At 33.8% G+C, this 26,277-nt stretch overlaps 2 protein-coding genes across 17 annotated transcripts; one reads left to right on the top strand and one right to left on the bottom strand.

Annotated features, from left to right (window-relative positions):
- Positions 1 to 941: 941 nt before the first annotated feature.
- On the bottom strand, positions 942 to 17,465 carry LOC101744411 (dynamin-1-like protein). 15 transcript variants are annotated; one of them, XM_062671853.1, is made up of 17 exons: positions 17,191 to 17,441; positions 16,462 to 16,606; positions 15,582 to 15,656; positions 14,747 to 14,955; positions 14,066 to 14,276; positions 12,567 to 12,676; positions 11,819 to 11,956; positions 11,400 to 11,640; positions 10,783 to 10,928; positions 10,063 to 10,206; positions 8,669 to 8,824; positions 7,462 to 7,533; positions 6,464 to 6,535; positions 6,122 to 6,245; positions 5,547 to 5,642; positions 3,632 to 3,843; positions 942 to 2,166 (listed from the first exon to the last, which is right to left on the bottom strand). In XM_062671853.1, the coding sequence occupies exons 1-17, from the start codon at positions 17,290 to 17,292 to the stop codon at positions 2,110 to 2,112; spliced, it is 2,310 nt and encodes a 769-aa protein (XP_062527837.1). In that variant the 5' UTR covers positions 17,293 to 17,441; the 3' UTR covers positions 942 to 2,109. The 15 variants fall into 15 exon arrangements, with proteins under 15 accessions (XP_062527837.1, XP_062527836.1, XP_037871084.1 ...); XM_062671852.1 differs by having other exon boundaries at positions 8,651 to 8,824; XM_038015156.2 differs by lacking the exon at positions 15,582 to 15,656 and having other exon boundaries at positions 8,651 to 8,824; positions 17,191 to 17,444.
- Positions 17,466 to 19,167: 1,702 nt separating this feature from the next.
- On the top strand, positions 19,168 to 26,277 carry LOC101744267 (TIP41-like protein). 2 transcript variants are annotated; one of them, XM_038015018.2, is made up of 6 exons: positions 19,168 to 19,571; positions 19,645 to 19,802; positions 20,371 to 20,550; positions 21,768 to 21,981; positions 25,772 to 25,930; positions 26,110 to 26,277. In XM_038015018.2, the coding sequence occupies exons 1-6, from the start codon at positions 19,557 to 19,559 to the stop codon at positions 26,206 to 26,208; spliced, it is 825 nt and encodes a 274-aa protein (XP_037870946.1). In that variant the 5' UTR covers positions 19,168 to 19,556; the 3' UTR covers positions 26,209 to 26,277. The 2 variants fall into 2 exon arrangements, with proteins under 2 accessions (XP_037870946.1, XP_037870945.1); XM_038015017.2 differs by having other exon boundaries at positions 19,255 to 19,571; positions 19,630 to 19,802.

A 26,277-nucleotide genomic window follows, 5' to 3' on the forward strand; every position in this document is an offset into this window, starting at 1 on the left:
TTTGTTTATTTAATCTAATAATAAGTAATCTCAGCTCTCGACTCACACGGAACTCTAGAGTAATTTGAAAGGCATCACAATATTTTTGTTTTGTTACTTTTTTTTCCGTTTATATACATACGCATTTTTTTAACTTATCTTCTGGGTTTTAAACCTGAAACGAATTTTTCCAGAGGGGGTCAAAATATATTCTGCGGGTCAATGTGTGCGACGGTTAAAAATGATTGAATCATCTTTTCATCAACCAAGTTCCTTCGTAGTTCCTGATGACCCAAACGTGCAATGATATACGAATTACGTCCACATTAATCTGAACGACTCCTATAATGCGTCAAATTGATAGGTACCTCTCGTATTAGAGGCGGAGCAGTATTCTACATGAGCTAGGATATTTTATGCTACACTATATTTGAGTAGTAGGAGGAACAATCAATCTCTACTCCCTGGAATCACTGGGTTAATAATCAGAGCGTTTTCAGAGATCATTTTTTGGCATGTGCCATCGGGCTTTGTACTAACATCTCCTCCAATGTTACCTGAATACTATGATATCCCTCCTTGAGAAATTTGAAGAAAGTCCTCTGTGGTAGACAATGGCTTTGTTTATAACGTTGATAATACGGAGGCCGGCCTGCGATCAGCACTGATCCACTTACTATCAAGTGTTTTTTTTTCCTACCTAAGCTGAGAGCCTTGAGAGGCTATTTCAGCGTAACATTAACTAGTAGGTGAGCTCACGGGGCTCAAACCTGATGACCTTGCTAACACGAACCCCAGCAAGGGCCGTGCTGCGCAGAATCACCACCGGATCGGAAATGCGACCCACTGAGAAGCGTTTCCGATCCGGTGGTAGATTGTATTGTCTACTATTTCTGCTCTTGCGGTAGTATCTGCGGTAGAATAGCTTTGAATAAAAAACGTAGGTGTTAAATGAAAATACCTTTAGAATGAACCTAATTTAATATTTTAACAGACTTTAAAATAATTACTGTTCGTAAAATTCAATTCGTTCAACACATAAAGCGGATCACGACTACGAACCACCACAACAATAAATAAAGGTTCGACATTGAAACGCTCTATACTAAAATGGACATGACACAATATGATGACTCGAAAATGAATGAATTAATGACTGATACGAAAAATTAAATAAACGTAGTACAAGGAACTACTCCGTTATTACTAAACCGCATTTCATTGTTAATACATTTTGGTAGTCATTCAGTGCTGTTTGACCTTTCTACCCTGTTAACAAACAGATTAATAAGAGTCCACATCGGACTTTCACTACATTTTTATAACATAATCAAAAACGGTACGAGACACGTACAGACAATAAAAATAATATCACCGTTTAAGGAAACTACAGATTTACATTTTTATATGTGAGTATAGTTCATTTTATCTATATAACGTGCATAAGCAATGAAATGGTAACTGACGATAGGAATACAGTGCGTTCGTGCAACATTCAATAATAACAATACACGCGATATAACATCAGACTACCCTAGAGGGTTTCCAAAACCAATGTTACGACAAACAAGTCAACCGAAGCACGTTTACATAATACAAACACAAATTCTACGCATACTTATTGCGAGTTTTTTAATTTCTCTACGTTTACCGCTAGGGGCGCTGTTCCATACAAATAAGATTTTTTTATTGCTTAGATGGGTGGACGAGCCCACCTGGTGTTAAGTGGTTACTGGAGCCCATGGACATCTAGAACGCAAATGAGCCACCCTTCTGAGTTAACTTTTACATGATCGAGAAGTTAAAAAACTCGCACTAAGCACACAGACATACGGGTGCTCTTCTTATCAAGAAATAAATCGTGTCACACCGGCAATTAAAAATTGACATGCATTTGCTTAATTAATTTCTGCTCGGACTCATTTCATTTTTTTTTTGGTTCTCGACATATTTGTCATGTATTTGTAACGTTGAAGAGAGCTGCAGAACCTCAGAGCAAATGTATGTCTCATGTAAAAAAAAGGCTAATATACACATATCCAATGTGATTTTAAACTAAACAGTATATGTACAGAGCTGTCCGCTCATTTCACTATTTCACAGACTAGAGTCTCGTTCGTCTGAGGACCATCACCACATGTGCGTCTCGCGGATCTCGCTTATGATTTGACCGGCACGTTGTAAAGCCTGTAACAATAAAGAATCTGGTTATTGTAATCTTGACAAAACTATTAATGTTTATCTCCTATTATATTATTTGTCACAAATATTATTTCATTCGAGTTGATGAGGAAATGTTTTGATGATTTGTATATCGTCGCTGTCAAACCAAAATCTGCTATGTGGAAAAACTCTTTTTTGAATTAACGAGTAAAAACATTTTCGTGTAAAATTTTACAACGATATAAGACGACATTCCAATTATTATGATTATTTTAAGCCGACCTAAAACACTGTATATGACTAACTAATTTTGATGATTTATTTATTTATTATAAAGCTGAAGCTTCTCACATTCCCATTTAAGATTTATGAAGATCTGAGTATTGTTTGAATTATTATGAGTAATCGGCATATTTAATTAACATAGACCTCACTGATGATAGTCTCATTTTATTTTGTTCAAGCCAGAGTGCTTCGTTAATATTTTGTACTATTATAGAATAACTGTTGATATTGTTTTTCTATAGCATTATATTGATTTTACGAACTGATATTGCTACGACATTTTTGTTACGCATCGTACCACAATGCGCCTTCTTTCATTCATTTCTAACGTTCTCCCTAATTTTATACTCGATGTGTGGAAAATTGAACAATAATAACTCCCGTTTCGTCACGATCTAAACATATATTCATACTGCACGTATACAATTTATCACAACCATTTCAATACCTCTTGAGTTTTTTTTCTAGTTTTTTGGCCTGGCAACGAGAGCTTTAAGCCGTGTTAAGTTACCCTATAAAACGTATATTATAAAAAAATCAGTACGGTAAAGCCCGTAGTCTAATGAGAACACGAACGACGTCCCAGAATTAATACACAATAATCACGTAACGCGATATCGCATTACTAACGAGACATAACACAAGTATGGAGGGTAGACGTAAGGAGAACCGTCTCTGTGTGTAAAAAGTATCCGTTAAAATCTGCTAAATGAGGGTGGCGCTACAGTAGGCAGCGGGTAAATTAAAAAAAAGCGCTGAAAGTTATTAGAATAAGATAGAGAAATAAAAAAAGAGGAAAGAGCTGTAAGCACTACAAAATCACAAAAAGTATTTTATTTAAAGCTGATAAGAAAATGCAGTCGATGTCTCCACGTTTTACCACATCAATAATTTTAGACAATATTGACCAAATTAGTTTGGGACTACGTAAACATGTGAGGTCTTGTATATTACACTGTCACTAACTACTCTAGTCATTAAATATATTAAATTTCCAAACTCAGCATACTTCAATCAGTCAACAACACTGCTCAATTCGTATCCATACCCTGTGCCTATGCTAGCGCCATTCTGGAGGATTTTTGAACTGTTATTTAGTGCTGAAAGTGGGACACTTCAAGCTCCCTCCCATATGAGACGGTTCTCCTTACCTCTAACCTCCATAAACACAAGTGAAATGACATAAGATTGTCGATGGTTTCACCTTTAGCATGTCGGCGGCCTCCTTCCTCCGCTGTGCGATGTGCTCAGACTCGTTGAGCATGCTCTCGGCCTGGTCAGACTTGTACAGGTGAGTGACGAGCTCGGACTGCAGATTGTCCTTCACAAAATTCACTAAGAAATGCATAACAGCCTTTGGTACAGAGTCCTGAATGGATTTCCGGACGATGTAGAAATAAGACTTGATCAGTCTCTCTGAAAAAGAAAAAAAAAGTTTTTTGTTTATTATTATTATTATATACAGTAAAGTCGGAAATATTATAATATATTTTTGCATTATGTTACACATTGTGTTAGGCATTGTACAACATCGCAACCAAATGTAATAATGGATTAATGAGAAATATAATCCTTCATAGAATACATGTACTTAAAATAGTACCACTTTTTAAACAGTGTATGAACGCGGTCTTATAATAATCGAGTTAGTAAATCGAGTGCAACCGATGAAAGAGGTGATTTATTGGTGACTTGTAAGCACATTTTTAGCTAGACAACAACTCCGGATTTAATTATCCAACAGCATTGTGTAAATTTTCCTCCAGTTTTCGAGAAAACAAATTATAATTTAAACTACTTTTTCGGTTTGAGCTCGCGTTAATTATCTCCGACATTTTGAATATTTTGATAGTTTTTGTCGTCACACGAACTGAGGCGTTATTCGCGATATTTGAAACTTCGGGAAAAATCAAATCTAAATAATAAACGTGTGGTTAACCAACCGCAACAGTAGTTTTAATTAAGCATTGTTTAGTTGAGAATTTTATCTAAAGCTTCAATCTAGTTTGTTGTGGTGCATGTACAATAGTAGGATAGTTACTCTTGCGTTTATTAAAATTTCTGATGTACATATTATTATTAGCACCTTGTTTTTAATCATATTTGCTATTGTAAATACTATTATGTTCTAAAGTTCAAAAAAGGCTGTTGAACATTAAGCGGGTGAGTACAGAAACTGGATGAGTATTCAACTTATACGCCACTATTTTTTAATTACCAAAACTAGTATTATATGCCTCCGATATTAAATAAAACTAAGATTATTTAGAAAGATAAATCGATATAAAAACCCATATAAGCAAAAAAAGTCAGGTATACGTAGATCAAATATTAACAAGGGCTATAAATTCAATCGCCGTTGCATTCATAAATCGCAGGGCACCGAAACCCGGATTTTCATTGAAGATGTTTATCTCCGAGATCTTTGCCATGTTTTTTTTTCAGTTTTATAAATCATTGCTTTAAATTATTAAACTATTATACATAATCGAAAAGAGTCCTTTTTGCATTGGCTGTTAATTTAATTTTGGTAATTAAAGATTAGTGGTGCATGAATATGACTTTAGTGATACACAAAACGAAGCCTAAGGCGTTAGGAGTGACTGCAGATTCTTACCATAGAATTTACCAACTTAATAGAATGATCTATTTATTTTAACACTTGCTACAACTTTTCAACATGTAGATGTCTCTAAGGTCAATGTTTATGATCATTATTGGACATTCTAAATGTATAATATTTGGTTATAACGTAAACCAAATTTAAAAACACAAAATACATTTATGATTATTTTTCCTTTAAACAACAATGTGATAATCACAATCTGTATAAAAATATATATAAACCATACTAGTATATGACATCAAGCAAAAACCATTACACAACACAAGAAAATTAGAATAAATATATATCTTAGTTTGTGTCACTTTTAGCTGAACATCACAGCATAGATAAAAAACGATATAGATAAAGTATTGTTTATGGCCATATTTTTTGAGTTTATTAGTATAACCTGTGGTCACTCCGACCGCTACTCAGATGATAGGTGGTCGGAAGGCTAGAGATAGCTATGAGTAAACAAAGCATAGATGCCGGTGTATCTACGGACTAGCCTCACCAACTAAATCACCCATTTGATTCAGTTGCATCACGTTGATGCCGTCTACTGTCTTTACGTTACTGTTTAAGACTGTTGTGTTGTCGCTCCGTCCACCTAGCATCACAACAAAATTGAATCTCTAATCTTATGGGATGAATATTAAGAAAACATAAGAGCATACGAGCCCACGGCCCATCTGCAGGTTAAATCCATAGACAACAAGTATGCCACCTGTTATTGAACCGAGATATGAGGTTGAAGTTTAAAGTTTTGATATAACGGCTATATCTATAACTCAAACCGGAATTATATGACAGATTCGATACTATGTTTCTGTTAGATAGTTAGTCTCATGAAAATACCTTGTTTAAAAAAATTGTTAATACGAAATTTATGGTACCAATACCAATGATTTAAATTAGATTCTATTTTAGTTATTAAAAATTATAAAATCAATGAACAAATTTCCCATAAAAAGTAAAATTACCAAAAAATTCAGTGGTTATACATTAAATTATAATTAGATTTTATAATTAAAAATGTTACTTAAAAACACTAGAGCAGCTGATATTAATATTGTACACTACACCCACCTATGACGTCACAGTCGTGTTGTTCACGTTCTGACAGTTTACGTGATGTTTGGATCGGTACTTCGGGCAGAAGGTTCACTGGCTTCTGAGGAGTCAGTGCCTTGTTGTCTGGCATTCCGTTGATCTTTAACAACAACCAAAAAAAAAATACTATACGATTTATCCAATACAAAATTCAAATACTTTCCTTTGACAAACTAGTTGAATTAGACATTTAAAAACCCCAAAGTTTAACAGTTTATTACAGTTACCAAACTAGCCTTGACCTATTCAACATAATTTAACTATATTGTCTACAAATAATGTAGGATAATTTATGTGATTTTTATGTTATTTACATACCTGTGGGGTCGACGGTGTTTCGCTGATGTTTTGTGGAGATTTCTCGTGACCATCGGTTATAGCGGGAACATTCTGTAATATTTGTAATCTTTGTTTTATAACCAATTGAAAATATTGTAGAACTCATTTGTAACGTGTACAGTTTAAGTCTCAAAGAAAACAATGAACTCAATGTGTATTTACAGAGAGACAAACGATTGCTACAATCTATAAAGCGAATGAATAGATAAATATGAAATTATTTCATTTGTTTTTCGATTAATTCATTATCGCTGACAATCAATCGGGTGTAAAATTATGCGTCACTGTAACGAGGTAATTATTGTGGCAGATACGATTACTTCACTTGAAAATCCTTTTCATTGGAACCTAGATATAGTATTTTATGCCCTTTGAGCCTTGTCTAGAATTAGTTTGGGACCGTCGCTTAAAATTTTTATTAATATTTACAGAATTATATTTTTGTGCATAAAATAAAAATCATGTCTCAAGATTATGCCATTATACATTTCGTGATGTCTTTGGACTCTGAAAATTCCTTTGCATTAGGTATGGAGTAATAGAAAAAAAATATATTATTCTTTTAATTATATATTTATATCATATGGGGCCGTGCAGGCTCTACTTGGAAGAGGAAATGCCACGACCGGGACTTATGGCAGGGTTTGGGGGAGGGAGGCCTATGCGAAAGCAAAACAATCTTTGCCGATGTTAAATGTTAGAAAAATTACATTAATAGTATGTACCTAAATATGAATTAAGATTGTTAATATGGGGAGCTAGACTGAACTTTAAAGTAAAAAATGACTAATCAAATATTCCGATTGTTTCTACTGACAATCGCTCATAGGTCGACTTCACTGTGATCATGAAAAAGAGTCCATACAGTATTCAAATGGCACGACATCGAACGTCACAACACAAGTTTAGTAGGACAATGAATCGAGAATGAGTGAGGCGAGTTAATGGCGACCCGAATATAACCACGCCACAATTACCTTGTACGCGTCCAATACGCTTGCCAAGAATACTAGGGCGGACCCTCTTTCACCCATTTGTCGGAGAAACAGCTACAAAAATTTCGAGATAGTAATTTATATAACCTTAACATATCGTTTAGATGAGGGCCGTCCAAATTACATACCTTTGCGGGCTAATTAAATTTACTAAAAAAGCTGGAAGGGGCCGCAGAAAAAAATATTTTCAAAAACAAAATACTTTCCAGACTAAAATATTAAAAAAAAAATTATGTAAAAGATAACTTCACTTTTAAATGATGTCATGGGAATGGTATGTTACAAGAATACAGATAAATAATACCAAATAATGATTATATGATTTGACAAAGAATTCTATTGTCCATACTATTTATATTCAAAACTATTTTCTGATTAAAACATGCGTCGCGGGCCGCATGATAACAAGTCGTTTTCTGGACAGTTCTGGTTTAGATAATACACATTATTACTTAACGGCTTGTCATACTACGATTTTTAGTTGCTGTAGGGTAGATTGAAGACTGCAGATAAGGTGTTGTTAACCCAAAGTAATGAAAATTTTCCAAATAAGATATGACCTAAAGGTCTCTGTCACCAGGTCATAAAAAAAAACTGTTGTTAACAAACAAATATATTCAGCTTTTCTTTAGTCCATTTTTGATGTTACCACTCGAATCCAGCGAGTCGAACCGTAATTGGATCTTGTCGGGTAAAGGAAAGTCTTAATAATAGTGCGTTTAATGGGGATAGCCGCAAAAGTTTAAAAAAATGTAATTTAAGATTCGAACCGACACTAAAATTACCGTTAGTCGTTGTTAATACAAACAATTGTGAATAAAACTTACCTGGGTAGATGCATGTTTATGTAAAATTTTCAATGATTTGATGATAAGTTTTTTTTTAAAACAAACAAACACGACATATGCGTATACGGCATATATAAATGATTCTGAATAAAAATATAACGACTCTCGATAGTTTTTGAGTGTATCAGTACTCAGTTTTTGTTTTAAAGATGCAAACAGTGTTTAGTAATATTTTAAGTGAAGTTCCAATTGCATGCTTTGCTTGGTAAAGTTAATATAAAACCTTTTTTTCCTTCTAATTATACGCACACACAGTCACAACACACGTGTAGGCTTAGTATAATTAGTGAAACATCAGACGTGTTCATAATAAGCGGTTTTACTTTGATCAAGTTGGATACCGGTGAGGGAGAAGGCCTGGGAGTCTTGTGTCTATAGACGGGACTGTGGTCGTCGTCGCCGCTCTTCAGCAGGCCGGACACCAGCGCCGCCTCGCGGTGGAAGTCGGGGTGCTTCGTGTTTATGTACGCAAGCTCGATAGCCACCAGGTTCTCCACCTACAACAATAATAATAATAATCATAAAATCATTTATTGCCTTTCACATTCTAAACAAAATAAAATACTAATAAAAGAGAAGAAAAAAAAGAGAAAAAGGCAAAAGGAGATGGCTCAGCTAATGCTGTTCAAGGTCGATAAATCGAACAGCGCTGATTTTCAGTCACCCCCGTTTCCCTTTGGTTCTTTGCGGGAATGAAGGCTAGGTACGTGTGTACAGACTTAAAACATGGTATAAACTAGTATAAAAAAACGAAACAAAAATCAAATTAAATGGTGAACCCGAATACAAAACATACATAAGCACACACAGTAATAACAACCTGTGGGCAGCCTACAACGAAACAACAAAGAAAATAAAATAAAATAAAAGAAAGCGCGATAATACTATGACTATTACTGGCAAGCAGCACAACATTTACACTTGTACATTATTAAAAATAATTTTGATAAATGAAAATTTTCGCAAGCAAGGATTAAACTAGTTACTATAAATACTATAAATTAAATTAGTAAAGTTAGTTAAACAAGATACTATGCGTCAGCTTTTACAACTGGAAACAGATAAAGCTATACGGGTTGTAAAGCGATGGTCTCTGACTGTATGTTCTACGAACCATCAGATAAAATTACAGCTTGTCGCATACTATCATTTTTTGGACATATCTCCCGGCGAGGAAATGACTCCATAGAGCGCTTTGTCGTTCAGGGCAAAGTAAGAGGCACCAGACCGCGTGGAAGGTTGCCCATGCGATCGATCGACAAAGTAAAGTCGGCGGTTGGCGGTTGTTTACATGAGCGTATCAAGCTCACCACAAACCGAGATAAGTGGCGATTGCCCGTGAGGCGCATAACATCTACCCACAGCATTGATACTGAATGACGACAGAATTATTGGTGGTAGGACTTCTTGTAGGTACCACCACTCTGCCTATTTCTGCCGTGAAGCAGTAATGCGTTTCGGTTTGAAGGGTGGGGCAGCCGTTGTAACTATACTTGAGACTTTAGAACTTATATCTGAAGGTGGCTGGCGCATTTACGTTGTAGATGTCTATGGGCTTCAGTAACCACTTAACACCAGGTGGGCTGTGAGCTCGTCCACCCACCAAAGCAATAAAAAATAAATAAATAAAAAGGATATATAGCAGGATATAGGTCGTATCAGGATTGTCTATCATTTTCGTTGGCGCTTTCGATACAATGGTGTATTATGAATGCTGTATAACAAATCGACTTACCATAGAATTGGTCGGAGGCAATCTAGTCCTCAGCAGCTGCGTGACGACGTCGACGATGCGCTGGTGCAGGCGTGGGAAACGTAGCATTTCCTGCTGGACTTCTGTGCCACAGTGCTGAACGATCCTCTGCATTTCTTCGTGTACCTGTGTGTTGAAATAAACGAATATAATGCTTGTTTACAATTGGGTGAAAAGGCATTAGTAAAAAAATATACTATGGCTAATAAATACCATTAATGAAATTTAAGCATAATAGTCATGTAAGTAAATACAGGGTGTGGTAAAAATATACTATGGCTATGAAATTTATTCATAATAATCATGTAAATACAGGGTGTAGTCCTATAACATATACGAAGGGCAGTTCTGGAAATGTTCACGGTAGGTATAAAATTTCAAATGCTCTATCTACTGCTTAATATATAGCACTAAAAGTAAACCTATATAGTAGTGTACAGACAGCAGAATAATTAAATAACGTTCTAGTGGTCAACAACAGCAACATAAAATAATGAGTGTATGATCATGGTATAGCTGTGTAATGACTACTATGAGTCGTTCATTTAAGAATGAAATTTAATTAAATTTTCAAATAAGTAAGCGATATATTACTAATGTATATTAATTTGCCTAATAATAATTATTATTTAATATGTTTGAAATATATTTTTAATTTTAATATTTTGTAAATATTTTTAAGATTATTAACAATAAGCATACCAGTTCAACACAACGTAACGAAGGGTCTTCCAGTCTTCTAATCTGTCGCTTGACCAGAAGCTCAAAAGATACCTCAGGGACGAATAAAGCCGGTCTAGGGCCTGTAGCGTTGCGGATCGCGGTCAAAATGTCCATGCGGGTCAAACCTGGCGACGAATACAATACATAAACTAGAGTGTACACATCGAAAACATTATTTATTCTTATTAAATAGACAGATTCATGGTCTATGGACTCATGTGGTTACTGGACATCATTGACATAACTAAGTGAACGTTCATCCTGAAATTTTATGTGGTAGTTATAATAGTATTGAAACACAGCTATCATAAACAGGAATGGTAGCAGAAATAACTATGCTAGAATTGACTCTGCATACCGGTTTTTAATATCCCTTAACATAGTTAAAGTTAGTGATTGCTACTATGAGCTATTTAAGGAAATAGAGTAGGAAATAAAATCAATTTCAAGTCAATTTTAGCATTCATGAAATCTCAATTTACACTTATCAAAAGTTATCTAGATTGTTGATTAGCGAGTCGTTAACTTACTTTTAACTACCAGGCTCTTTTATTGAGTATTGAATGAAGATATTTTTTCTGTTTTTCGTAACTCACCTACTAAAGGATGTATGGAGTCCAAAGTGCGTCCAAAAGTCTCGTGGAATATATAACAGATTCTGGCGCCGCCACAAAGTTCAGTGGTCTCAATGTTCCGGGCGGTACCTTCTATTGTCGAACAGTAAGCACTCGCGAATTTCGTTATAATTTGCAATAACGTCTGAGACTTGTCCGACACATCTTCGCCGTAGGAGTTCAGAAGAGATTGGAATTGTGATATCATTACATTAACACGCACCTGAAATTACATCACATATTAATTTGTTACAAACATCCTAATAGAGGCGCAATTTAACATCTGCGACTTGTTTACATGTGATTTTTAACATCTTTTTAATTAATCTTAAAAAAAATACACACATAATGCAATTGTAGGTATAGTTTTATTTTCTTGAAGGTCTTTAATAATAACATACCTTGAGTTCTGGTAGGCAATCTCTTATATGATGCATGAGTAGTCTATTCAATGTTTTAGCTAAATACGGAGTTCCGTTACGTGTTGCTATAGTGGGATACTTCCTTTGGAGATAAGTGGCTTCATCTTTCAGTGCATCCTGAATATAAATATGTAATATGAGAAAAATAAACACACACTCCAAACTGAGGAGCTTCTTTCAGTTTTTTCTTTAAATATGATTATGTACATTCACAACACCGAAATTTGACTGCTTTTTTTTGGGCATGTTCACCCAACATTCGTGCTATGAAGGTTGCCAAACTCGATCACCTCTGCTTTCACATTATCGGAACTTTATATTGTTACCTTATTTACCAACTTTATGCCAATCAATTATATCCCGATTTGCAAAAGAGCAATCCTCAAAAATATTAGTCAAGATAACTAACTGCCTTTCATAGAACTAAGCCAAAACTAAGTAAAAAATTACAAGGAATGAACCCATGCTATACTTTTTACGGAAAAATTTTCACAACTAGCGACTATCACAAACTACAAGTAGTAGTATAAGTTCAAACATTGTAAAACCACTTTGACAAAATATGTTTAAATTTGTCATAAAATGTTAAATTAAAGATATAAGAAAGTAAATCAATTATGTATGCATACACATCACAATTAAGATTACTTTTAATTTTTCATATTGATTGTAAAACTTTTATTTATTTAAATAAATATTCATAACATGTTTCTTTGTATACAATTACCGTGATGGTTTTCTTATCAATAATGTCTTGTTGTGATCTATTTACGACGCCAATGATTCCTAGTTTAACCGGAATAACGCGCCCACACAGAATATCTATTGCATCAGTTCCTAAAAATAAATATATATATTAATAATACTAAAGCGAAACGTAAACAAGAATCATTATATTCATCATATCAAGAATTATTCTTATAAGGCCCTCATCGACATTTGATATGGCTGTTATTGTGGTAGCAGCTTGATTGGTATCTACAGTCAATTTATTTCTTTCTCAAAAGATTCGTTTATTTCTCAAAAGATTACAATATAATTAACACAGGAAACCATTCACTATATGAAAAATTTAAACAATTTATGAAGACAAGTAAACCTGAGTTTTTGAAACTGCAGGGAATTGGGATCTATATAAATTTATTCAATCACAGGGGTTATAATCTGAAAGCACGTAATCTCATGAGAATTATTGTTGTCTTTGTGTCCCAATGTTATTCGCTGAACTCCATATATGAAGTGTTAGAAGATTTACAAAGAATATTTTATACTGCAGTATTATATGTACATTTTTGGATTTTAAGGCAGTGTCTATTTTGTAAAAATTGCTTATAGGTATAACTATTAAATGGGTCGCCTGGTCATAAACCCCCATGGGAAAACGCCAACATCTTCTGTTTAGCTGCGAAGCTATGCAATATTATAAAGATTCCAACCTCATGTTTAAATGTGTTTTTCAGAATGCATATTGTGATCTATGGGCTCCGGTAAACATCTAACAGCAGGTGGGCCATTAGCTTCTTCACTATACAAAACAATAAAATACGAATTCTTATTGTTATTTTTCACTGTAGAGATTTTGAACCATACAGTATATAGTAGAACCGTATCTAACAAACAAAAACATTATATAATTAAAACTAGTTTCGGCGCTTCGAAAATTATAAACTGTAAAACTAATAAAATTAACTTGAGTCTAAGACAGTTTCAATTATGTCTAAAATCGAGAAAACGGAAGAATTTACTCTGATTTAATGTTTTGACCTTTTACAGCACAATAGGATTTTGTGGAATGCACTACCATTCTTGTATAATTGAGTTTCTCTGATGATGCCATGAAAATCTATTTAGAAAGTATTTAATTAATTATTGTGAGAATAGCAATCGTCATAATCGCCTACACCAAAATGTAGGCAAAAATGTATGTATTTAATTAATTTGCATAGTTAGAAAATTGATAAGTGTTATCAATGATTACAGTGTTTGATATTTAAAAAATGTAGTAAACTATTCAGGTTTAAATTTAAAAAAATGTTGTTTTTTAATAATAATATAATAGTAGTAATAATAATTATTTATTTATTTCTCTCTCTCTCTCTCTTTTTATATTTCAATTGACCTAATTGGGATCAGATCTTGTTTTACAAATGCTAAGCCACAAAGCAAATAATTTTCTATGCATTTATCAGTGGCTAATAAATGTAAGAAAGGTTATTAGTTTAATACCTGCATCCATGAGATCAAGTTTGGTGACAACAGCCAATGTCCTTCTGCCATCAGGGTCCACATCCTTAGCCAATTTGATGGCTTCACTAGTCGCCATGTCTGTATTAGCAGCTGTTACAGCTAATATAATGGAATTTGGGTTAGAGATATACTTAATAATAAGGTTTCTGATTTGGTTTTCTATGTCTTCTGGTTGATCACCTATTGGCACCTAAAAGAAAATTTAATTCAGTTTTTTTCTAATATTTTCTAATTTTGCAGTACTTTTATTCCTTTCAATTGTTGATTAGCAACCTGTCACATTAATATCCGAGTCTTCATTGATCAGACAAACAGTATGGAGATGCAGCAATTCTATGCCAAAAGTCAAAAGCACTATTTTATTTCTGCAGTGAATAAGTCAAGTACTTTAATCTGAAGGTGGTGATTTAAGCTTAATAAAGACTTAGTACCTTAAGATTAAAGTACGAGGGGCATACTTTAAAGCTTTACTATTTCTTGTTGTATGAATATCACTTTTTTAAATAACTGTATGTTAAAACAAAAAAAAACTAACTTCAACATTCTTGTTAAGTCAAAAGCTTAAGTTTTATTGTTTTAGATAGTGTTTTAGATTTAAATGTTCATCTCTTCCATTGAAATTTGATATATCGAGTTTTAACTGTAATGCAAGGAACTTGCCTTTGTTATACCGGGTAGATCGACTAAAGTAAGGTTGACAACTGTGGTTGAATATATTTTCAAGTTTATAGGTTCTGGAGATATTCCCTTGTTGCTGCCAGCCATACGGTCAGTTTCTCTTTCTATTTCTTGTCTTATCTCTTCAAAGTTTGTGTAAATTTTGTCTTTTGTGTGTAGGAACTTTCCCCATTCTTCTAGATTAAGAGTACCTGAAACAAAGTAAGAGGTTAGATGAACCATTTCAAAACATGCAACTTAAGATTTTAATTTTATCATAATACTCCAAAACCAGTATGTTTATTTTAGGTAAAATAATCTGTAGGTATGCCGTTACTGTATAAACAAAAAGTAATTATTAGCTTTGGCACTTTCAATAGTTACATATAATGTAATATAAAATAAAAATTGTGTAATATCCATTTTATATTTCAAAACTTATTATTACAAAAAAAATCATTTTTAAATATAGAAAACTTCAAACAATTCTTTTGCCGTGGCCTAATGGATAAGACGTCCGATGCATTTGTGTTGAGCGATGCACTGGTGTTCAAAACCAGTGGCGCATTTACGTTGTGGATGTCTATGGGCTCCAGTAACCACTTAACACCAGGTCGGCTGTGAGCTCGTCCACCCACCTAAGCAATAAAAATAAAATAAAAAAAATACCATGTATTATGTTATGATAAATAAGTTATTATTATGTTACATGAATATGAAACAATTCCGAGATTTGATATTAGTTGAAATCTATCTATCTCTTAGGTTTATGGCGTTTCCTTTTAGATTTCGCCAATTAGTTGAAATCTTTAGAATATTCCAACCTCAAAATACAAACCTGCTGAAAATATTGATTGAGTAATCTGTGCCATTGGATTCCATGACGCAGCTTCTTTATGTTGGGCTTTTAGTACTAAAATAATAGTTTTTCATTGATAGGTAAGTATCATGGATTGATTTTAACAAGAAAAGTAAATTTTGAACTTAATCATAATTAGATACCTAATTGTTGTGTTTTTGTTTTGAAAACATTTTATTTATGGTGCTACTCGATTAAAAACAATATTTTTTTATACTCCACACACTCTCAAATAATAGGACGTAGAACACTTTGTCAACTCAAAACAAGACCTTTATTGCTTTCTTTTAAATGTTTGGTTCTCGTGTTATGAGATTACCGAATACATTCACATATCCTATACCTAATAGGATGATAGATATGCTACACTTGCCCTACAAATAATCTGCATGTATTGAAGCTGTGAATAAGCAGGATGGATGTGAATAAGTGGCATGCAAGTCACCCATATTGGTCTAACTATTGCTGCTGAGTGAACATGGATCACAAATTGATTAAAATTTCTTATAAACATTTGAGGTAATGTGTTTGAACAGGGAATACTACACAAAAAAATTATATAATAAAGACTATTTGAGTCATTTTTTTTACTTTTGAAATTTGGAGTAATTATTAATTGCTTTGATATATGAATCTTTACAAATGATAACTGACAATGAAGATTTCTAGTTCAAGTATTCTTATCCTATTGAAAACAATATGAATAATTATAACGCAATAATATACAAATTAGTTGTGTTGACTGTTAATATGATTGTTAAGTTAATTTATGGCTCAATTTAGGTAATAATTTTAATCATAGTGATAGGTTCAAATGATGTATGAGCTGTTATTAAGCATTAACTGAGATGTCACTAACCTTCTTCAGCTGAGCGATGCTCTTTGCCTTCTTTTGGACTGTAGACTAACTGGAGAATGAGAGGACGCCGAGTGACTATCCCAGGACCCCGAGGCAGAAATGAGCGACCTACCAGGCTTTCTATCACTGAACTTTTACCAGAGCTCTAAAAATGCATAATTATTTTAAAAAAAAATTAAAGTAAGAAGAATTTACACCCATACTGAACAGATAATTTTTTATATCATTTTTTCTTATGATTAAAACTACGTTTCATGTTGCGTTTATTTATTGGCAATTTGCGACGGGCGACGGTCGTTCTTGTGGACAGTTTTTTAGTTTTTGTGGTTATTCTACAAGAACTGTAAAATACTCATTTCGTAATAGTTATCAAACTATCTAACTTTTTTTTCATAATAAAGAGTAGGTTTGCCATTCGATAAAACTAATAATTTGCTTTAGATTCGATCGAAGTCCATTTTTCCAAAGCAGAATAGGGTTCTTGTTGCAATTTATGTCTATTAAGACGTAAGCCATTCTTGCGTAGGTACATATTATTTCAATTCAATGAAACTGTACTACGGTCTTGGTCAATGACAACGTAGTTTAATTTGAATGAGGACAAAGAACTCTACTGACGTTTTTACATAACCACGACGATCTGTATGGCCTTTTATACCTTGTTAATAACAATGCTCAAAAATATAATAGTCTTGCTGAAATTCTAAAAGAATACTGGCCCAAATTTACCTGGGTTCCTAAAACAGCTATTTGGGGTAATTGAATGGCATCAGCTCCAACTGTATTGAACACATCTTGTAGTTTATTAATAACTGGTATAAGAGCTTCCATTATTTAAAAATATATAGGCACTTTTACAAATGCCTAAATCTAAGAGACACGTTGGTTTATCTGTTACGAAACGATAATTTTTTTATCAAAATTCAAAACAGACAGAAGACAGGCCAACCGGTAAAAGTCAGCCATATTGATTTTGTTAAAAATGAGGGATGCCTATTTGAAAACGATTTATTGAAGAATCGATTTTTTAAATAAGTTCGATTTTCTTTCAATTTACCAAAGAGTCGATTTCAGATAGGAGAAACAAATAAAAGACAATAATTTTGAAATTATTTTTTTGCTTTTTATTTGTTCATAATAAATAAATGTATTGCTTATTCAATAATTTATAATTGACTGATATTCAAATTTGTACTAAAGCCAACTAGGAACTGTCTGTTATGCTCTTAACCAATATGAGCCCAGTGGAATTCTCATGTTAAAGGAAAGTAGCAACAGTTCACACATATTTATTTAAAAATAGAAGAGCCAACATTAAAAAACACATTTCAAACGTGGCAAAGTAAAAATAATCATGCCAGTATTTTGTGAAAATTATTAAAATTTAAATAGATCTAAATCTAAGTTTAAAGATTCAATTATTGTATTTTTATAGCGTTGATGGTTGGACGAGCTCATGGCGCACCTGATATTAAGTGGTAACCGAAGCCCATAGACATTTACATCGTAAATGCCGCCACTCACTTCGAGACATGAATTCTAAGGTCTCCGTTTTTACAGTGCAACGGCTGCCCCACACTTCAAATCGAAATGCATTACTGCTTCACGGCAGAAAAAGGTGAGATGGTGGTGCTTACCTGTGCGGTCTCACTAGATGTCCTACCACTAGTAAATTCTCACTAAAAATGTGTGGAGGTATACGAGAAAGGGAAGATCTTCCACCAAGCGGGTGATATTGCTCGGTAGACCGACGGTCCCAAAATTTATATTTCGGAATTTGTATATAAGCAAGATAATCTTGAAAATATGGTAAGCGAGATTGAGGCATCTGTCGAATATTTTGTGTTCTGTGATGGCAACCACCACAAATGTGATCGAGAATTTAAGATTTGATTTGTCTGAGCTGATTTTTAAGTAGAAAAAATGGGTTGCCTGTAAAGTTGGCTTGCGGAAGATAGTTTTACGTGATTAGTACGTCATAAGAAACACTGATGAAAAATTGTATACTTTAATTAATTGAATTGAATTAATATCACTGAGTTATAATTTTTTATAAGGAATTAATTGAAAATTATTATTTTTTTCAATAAATTAACACTTGTGTCGATCGTACCTTTCTAACGGTAGTTTCGTTCTCTCGCTTGCACGTTCAGGCTCAGGCGGAACGTGTTACTTTTTCGTGTGTGCAGCCCGTTTTTATTGATTTATAAGACGTTATCACGTCAAAATAACATACAAGTTGATCATTAACATGACACAATAATATTTCAGGAACGCCGTGACATCTCTTTCATCAATGTAGGTTCAACGAGAGCATTTTATGGTAGGTAGCTGATTAGGTAGATGATGTTTCTACGACAGGCAGTGTCCGCGGGCGTCAGACCACTTTCCATCAAGTGGATTGTCTAATTAATCGCTTGTTAATACAAAAAGACACTAACACTAACTACATAGCCTTTTACATAGAAAACCTATTTTTTCTGTAAAGATAAATTCATGAAATTAACTGAAATTGAACTGAATAGGAGGAAATCAAGTTTTTTATTTATTAATTAATATTTTTAGCATGTGCTTCACTTATTGTAATTTATATTATGGTTGATTCCAATCGAAACAATAGCTTAGTGAAACTCGATTTTATAGTTTCTGAAAACGATTCACTGGGTCAACTGCTTGTTTACTATCGATTTTTTTTAAATTAGTTCTTCGAAAAGTAGATTTCAGACCACAGTCAAAAGAACTCTTAAATATTAAATGTGTATCTATGCTAAAAACTAGGTATAACACAATCAAAGACTTGACCTAAAGGTCTTAGTTACCAGGTCATAAAATCCCTTAAAAAATTATCACACTCATAATGACGTCCTACCGACTTAACTACTTATTGGTATAGAAATAAATACATAAATAAACACTAAATAGGGGAAACTGTGACCGAAAAAGTGTTTGGTGTATATTTTGATGTTTACTTTAATTTAATATAAAATGATTTAAATGCAATAACAAAGATTAAAGTGAAGCATCAAGTAATAATTACTAATAATTAACCAAAACTCTTGTTGTTTATCAGCTGAAAATATATCTAACGTGCCAAAATGTTTCGACCAGAAGTAAAGATCCTCAATTTACATAATGTATGATTATTGAAATAATTAAATTTTCTGACAGCCTCTTAACTTACAGGAAACAAATGTTGATGCCGGTCGTCATACGTCTAATTCGCAGTCCATTGAATTTGGTCCTTGGCATATTTCGTATGATGTCAGCCGTATACTACCCAGTATGTGTGCCACTAAGGTGGTTTGCGAGAGAGATGACGACCAATTTTGTCAGTTCTGCACGTAAGTAATAAGTAATCGTTAAATTGATTGAACTGAAATATAGAAACCGAATTGCAATGTTTGTATGAGTTTTCGTTGTTTCAATTATGGTTTTCGGTTTTACATTTGCTTATTAACGTATGTCCACTAATTATGAGTACAAAATGACAAACCTAGTTTAAAGGAGTAAACGGAGTGTGTAGGTGTCAACATAAATACTCACTGCCCTTGACATATAAGGTCAGTCTCATTTGCATTGTAAAAACAGTTATTCTATTGTACATGAGAATCAGACTAACCCATAACTGGCCCATAACAAAAAATTGCAATCATTGTACTGGCATCTATAGAAAAATTATCAATATTTCCCTCACCACTGTTAAGAGAATGTGCGATGTCCAATCTGATCTCTATTCATGTTACTGTTACCTGATGTTATAGTCATATGTATCAGATAGTTCGGATGTTCTCAAACACCATTCAATTTGAACCGAGTTGTACTTATTGTAATAGGTGGCTCACTAGCTGGGAATGCTCACATTACTTAAAAGTAAAATTAATATGTTCATAGTTGATTTATCAATTCCAGTTACTCTAAAGAGCTGAAGATTCCACATTTCCCTGATATGGTATTTCCAAAAAACAGATTAACATTAGCACATAAAAGCGGTGCTAGTATAAACTTTAATCCTCTGGATGCTCTTAAAAGGGTGGCTAGCACAGTGGAGCCAGTTGAAGTGTCCTGTTCTGAAGTGTGGATGCAAGCACGGTAATGAAACCTATTTAATCTGTGGGCTTAACTTTATTAATTGATGTCATATTTACTAAAATTGGATTTAGTGAAAAATACAATCTAATATAAGTTCTAAAAATTATTTGTTAATAAACTCAAGATATTATTATTCAAAGATTTATGGGTATATTGAGTAGATGTAAGAAGGGATACCTTTTATTGCTATTGTAAGATATAGCTAAAAATAAAAAAAGGTAAAAACAACGGACTTATACAAAAGTGACACCTACATTACCCATAGACATTTATTAGAACCTTACCTATTTTTATTTAAACAAAATATTCTTACAGTTGTTACAACATTATTTTTATTGTTGATAAGATACTGTTTTGGCAAATCATTGTAGTGCCCTCTTGCATCCAATTGGTTTAATAAGAGACTGAGAAACAAGCGTTTCAATGTTTGAAGTCATCGTGGCCTAAAGGATAAGACATCCGATGCATTCATATCTAGTGATGCACCAGTGTTCCTATCCCGCTGGAACGTACCAATTTATCTAATGAAATACGTACTTAACAAATGCTCTCAATTAACTATCGTGGTGAAGGAATAACATCGTGTAATAAAAAAAAAACCCGCCAAATTATAATTTGTGTAATTACTGGTGGTAGTACCTCTTGTAAGTCCGCACGGGTAAGTACCACCACTCTGCCTATTTCTGTCGTAAAGCAGTAATGCGTTTTGGTTTGAAGGGTGGGGCAGCCGTTGTAACTATACTGAGACCTTAGATTTTATATTTCAAGGTGGGTGGTGGCATTTACATTGTAGATGTCTATATGGGGTCCGGTAACCATTTAACAACCAGGTGGATTGTGAGCTCGTCCAGCCATCTAAGCAATAAAAAAAGTATTATTACAAATGAGTCGACTATTATCAAAGCCGGCAATGTGACTTTTGGACAATTATTGGTAAATCAGAAAAACGAATGATTGACTTTGTATTCCATTGGCAGTCACAAAACTCTTCTGAACGACATCTTAGATAAATAACAGGTTAAGTATTAACCTTTATTTAATGCAGGTTTTGAACCGTATTCTTTGAAGGAGACGATTATATTCAAATCAATCTGTATTGACATAACAATAACATTTTTTTGTCAAAATGCACAGATTGCCATCTTTGATAATAGACGACTCAAATAACAGTATTAACACAATGGTTGAAGTACATATGATGAATATTTTTATTTTAGACCATATGCAGAAAAGTTGAAGAAATCATTTGATTGGACTTTTTGTACAGATTACAAAGGATCTATCAGTGATAATATTACAGTTTGGGAAACTGAAGAGTCTATTGATTTTGAACTGTTAAAACAGAAAAACCAGATACTCTTCTACCATGATTTGACTTTATTTGAAGATGAGCTGCATGATCATGGTGTATCAAAGCTCTCAGTGAAAATTGTAAGTACACCATTAATATTTAGAAAATATTTAACATAAAGGATATATCGGGGCAAATATGATGATTCACCTACTTATTATAAAAATAATAATGATTGAATGTGATAATCTGATCAGCTCATCATAAAATAATTACTCTATGTTTATTACGATGAGAAATTGATGTTAAACAGTCCATTTTATTGTAAATTCAATACTTTAGAACGTGTAAACACGCGCACGTGTACTAAGCCCTATAAATACGGCCGTACTGTCTAGCGCTTGGTATTAACCCATAGACACAGCCCACTGAGTTTATCGCCGGATCTTCTCAGTAGGTCGCGTTTCCGATCCGGTGGTAGATTCTGCGAAGCATTGCTCTTGCTAGGGTCAGTGTTAGCAACACTCTGGTTTGAGTCCTTGAGCTCACCTACACACGTTAGGGTGAAGCTGAAATAGCCTCTCAAGGCTATCAGCATAGGTAGGAAAAAAAAGCGCTTGGTCATTCGTGCCCGAGCCGTAGTACAGTACGGATCTCTCTGGAACGTTGTTATGCTACTCGTAAAATATACGAAGCTCACCAAGTTCTCGTGAAGTTTTCTTTTGGAAACCCAAACATGAGTCATCGTCAAGACATTAATAACCGTGACGTCAGCAATGATGTGTGTGCAAGTACACTTTTTAAAAACATTGCGGAGGTTTCTTCTCCGTTAGATATAATAACTATAATAAGAAAAATAACTGGGAACATATCACGCACAGTAATCTGGCAGTGTCGGGACACACACGGACTGGCGACGTGAAGAATCGCAGCTTAAGCATTATTTGGCCAGTCACTCCGCCAAAGCCAAACGGAACAAACGAGTAGACATACACACTCCACGATGACGGTTTCCAACACACAGGGGACAGAAACCCTAAGACCCTTTTGATAGTCGTCGTGGCCTAAAGGATAATCCTAAAAGGATAAAGTGTTCGAATCCCGCAGGCGGGTACCAAGTTTTCTAATGAAATACGTACTTAACAAATGTTCACGATTGACTTCCACGGTAAAGGAATAACATCGTGTAGTAAAAATCAAACCCGCAAAATTGTAATTTGCGTAATTAATGGTGGTAGGACCTCTTGTGACTCCGCACGGGTAGGTACCACCACCCGGCCTATTTCTGTCGTGAAGCAGTAATGCGTTTCGGTTTGAAGGACGGAGCAGCCGTTGTAACTATACTGAGACCTTAGAACTTATATCTCAAGGTGGGTCGCGCATTTACGTTGTAGATGTCTATGGGCTCCAGTAACCACCTAACACCAGGTGGGCTGTAAATTCGTCCACCCATCTAATTAATAATAAAAAAATCCCTAAAAGGCTTATTGGCATTTGGCTGAATTTAGTCGTCTGAATTCAGAAGCAAATTTAGAAGTTTCTGAATAAAGGCTTATTACATTTGGCTGAATTTACTTAGTCGTCTGAATTCAGAAGCAAATTTAGAAGTTTCTGATTAAAGGCTTATTACATTTGGCTGAATTTACTTAGTCGTCTGAATTCAGAAGTAAATTTAGAAGTTTCTCATTAAAGGCTTATTACATTTGGCTGAATTTACTTAGTCGTCTGAATTCAGAAGCAAATTTAGAAGCTTCTGATTAAAGGCTTATTACATTTGGCTGAATTTACTTAGTCGTCTGAATTCAGAAGCAAATTTAGAAGCTTCTGATTAAAGGCTTATTACATTTGGCTGAATTTACTTAGTCGTCTGAATTCAGAAGCAAATTTAGAAGCTTCTGATTAAAGGCTTATTACATTTGGCTTAATTTAGTCGTCTGAATTCATAAGCAAATTTAGAAGCTTCTGATTACGCTGTTCTAAATTCAGTTACTCAATCAATTGTCAGTTTAAACGCGACGAAGTAAGACGTGTCGTGTGCGTGAGAGGATGGCCCCAGTATTGTTAAACAACAACAATTTTTTTGTTTTTTTTGTTTGTTTTCGTGTTTTGTTTCAATTTCTGAAAAAAATAAAAAATAAAAACAAGAATATCGGTGAAGAAATATTTATTGCTGTGCGGAATGTTAGCAAATATGAACATTATGAGTGATTTAGAACCAGCAGACTTCAGAAATTATCTATAAATGGATTCGATCTCGTTTGACCTAATATTAAACCTTGTGACACTGTTTATTCAAAAGCAGGATACTATCCTACGAGTCTATTATATATCTATTATATAACTATTACATATCTAATTCTACGATAGTATAAGTCCAAAAGAAAGATGGGTTGTAACATTAAGATTTCATGCAACAGGAAATTCGTATCAAGATTTAAAATTTAGTTCTTCAATATCCCAACCCCTGATGACAAAAACTATTCCTGAAACATGTCGGGCTATTTATAAATGTCTGGCACATTAAATAAAGGCGACCGAAATTAATACTTTGTATTCGAAAGCAAAAAACAAACTAAAACGTCCTCACGCACGGAGAGCTAGGTCTTCGTGCTTGGCTTCCCATTCAGTAACTAAATGCGATTACACCTTCCTAAATGCGTTTCTAATTAGGCTTCTAAATGATTCAGTCAGTCAGAAACCATCCTTGCTACTGAATTCAGTAGACGAACTTACTTAATGCTATTACACTTGACTGAATTCAGTAGCGTCTGAATTCCGACGTCTGAATTCAGCCAAGTGTAATAACCTTATAAGGCTCAAAAGATCACCCCCTCCTGCTTCAATAAATAAATACATGTAGTCGAATTTTAATACCAACATTGAGGATTCTCTGTGATACGGGTACCAGAGATAAACATACTTATATATGTTTAAATATATAATAAACATCCAGACAACGAGCAAACAAACCTGTTCATTACACAGTGTTAGCCCGATGTTGGAATCTAACCCACGATCCTTGGCACATCAGTCAGGACCACTAACTACTGCAACACTGAGTTAGTAAAATTATATTCAGTAAAGCTTGTGCTTACGGTGTTACTCTGTCACTTAATTTGAAATAATATTTCAATCTGTTCTGGTCTATTCTATTCTGTGTCAAACCAAACTGTTTTGCTACCTTATTCTTACAGAGTAGAGTAGTTATGGTTTATTGTATAATAATGGTTATGAATAGATAGAAAGAAAGGAAGTAAAAAAATCTATTGCTTATTATGACAATACTATTGTACCTAGGCCACTTATGTGTATTATATAGTTATTGACCTTGAGGCTCAAGAAAAATGTTCCAAATAATACATACACATACAATGCGTTTCAAATAAGAATGTGCACGGACCTGCGCTATATTGTGACGTCATAACTGTCAAATCGAAAAATGTATATATTTATGTAGTCAGTAAAAAAAATAGGTATTTTAAAATTATATTTATTTTGAGACCAAAACTTCACGTTCGCCTATTCCACTCACCCCACTGCTTCAGAAATCATCATGATCGTCGCCGTCATAATCCTCATTGCTGCTTTCCACTACAAACAATATTTGGGTCATTAAAATATTCCATTGGTTGATGATATATGAAAGTAAAAGAATGTATGAACACTTCAGAGCCGTGGGTATTATATAATTGGTCTGTTTAATAGGACTTTGGTGGTTTGTTTTGTATATCAACTAGTAAAGCTCTGGCTTGGTATATCATGGCTCAAATTCGAAGTATCGAAAAAAAGAAAAAAATATTTTTCTTGCTGTCCATACTTTTTTATCGAGTTTTGACAAATCGAGGTCATTGACGCGCACATTCTTATTTGAAACTATGTGCATTTAATATGAAAATATCAATATGTGAATATATGTTCTTATTGTTTTAGAGAGTTATGCCATCCTATTGGTTTGTTTTGTTGAGATATTTTTTGAGAGTGGATGATGTCCTAGTCAGATCAAATGAAACTAGAATGTTTCATATGCTTAACACAGATTACATACTAAGAGAATATACTTCTAAAGAATCGAGCGCAAAGGATTTGAATGTAAGTACATTGTATTGAAATCTTCAAAGTTTTTGATGTACTAAATTAGGAATCTTAAAACTTTTTACTAAACAACTAAAAACTAATATATTACAGTAGATATTTCATTATTTTTTTTATATTATCCCGTTAATTGATATTTAAAATCACTAAATACAACATTATGCCCTAAATTACAGATGCCCACGTCCCACATGAAGGAAGCAGATGACGTCATTCCATTTTTACCTGTCAAGGAGAAAATTACACATAAGCTTCATTTTAATTGTAGTTCCTAGTTACTGATCTCGGAATTTGTTAACAAGCTTAGAATAATAAAACAGATTGTATCCGTTTTTGTACATTTA

The sequence above is a fragment of the Bombyx mori genome, chromosome 13 (assembly GCF_030269925.1).
Source record: "Bombyx mori chromosome 13, ASM3026992v2".
In the NCBI taxonomy this organism is placed as follows: Eukaryota; Metazoa; Arthropoda; class Insecta; order Lepidoptera; family Bombycidae; genus Bombyx; species Bombyx mori.

Bases quoted from the DNA above. Each gene is read 5' to 3' on its own strand.
- LOC101744411 (XM_062671852.1), bottom strand. From the start codon at position 17,292: ATGGAAGCTCTTATACCAGTTATTAATAAACTACAAGATGTGTTCAAT. The intron at 11,957-12,566 runs GTAATTGTATAC...ATTTATATTCAG, and splicing joins TTGATAAGAAAACCATCACG to GATGCACTGAAAGATGAAGC. The intron at 2,167-3,631 runs GTGAAACCATCG...TTATTGTTACAG, and splicing joins AGGCCGCCGACATGCTAAAG to GCTTTACAACGTGCCGGTCA.
- LOC101744267 (XM_038015017.2), top strand. The intron at 19,803-20,370 runs GTAAGTAATAAG...TATCAATTCCAG, and splicing joins CAATTTTGTCAGTTCTGCAC to TTACTCTAAAGAGCTGAAGA. The intron at 20,551-21,767 runs GTAATGAAACCT...TTTTTATTTTAG, and splicing joins GAAGTGTGGATGCAAGCACG to ACCATATGCAGAAAAGTTGA.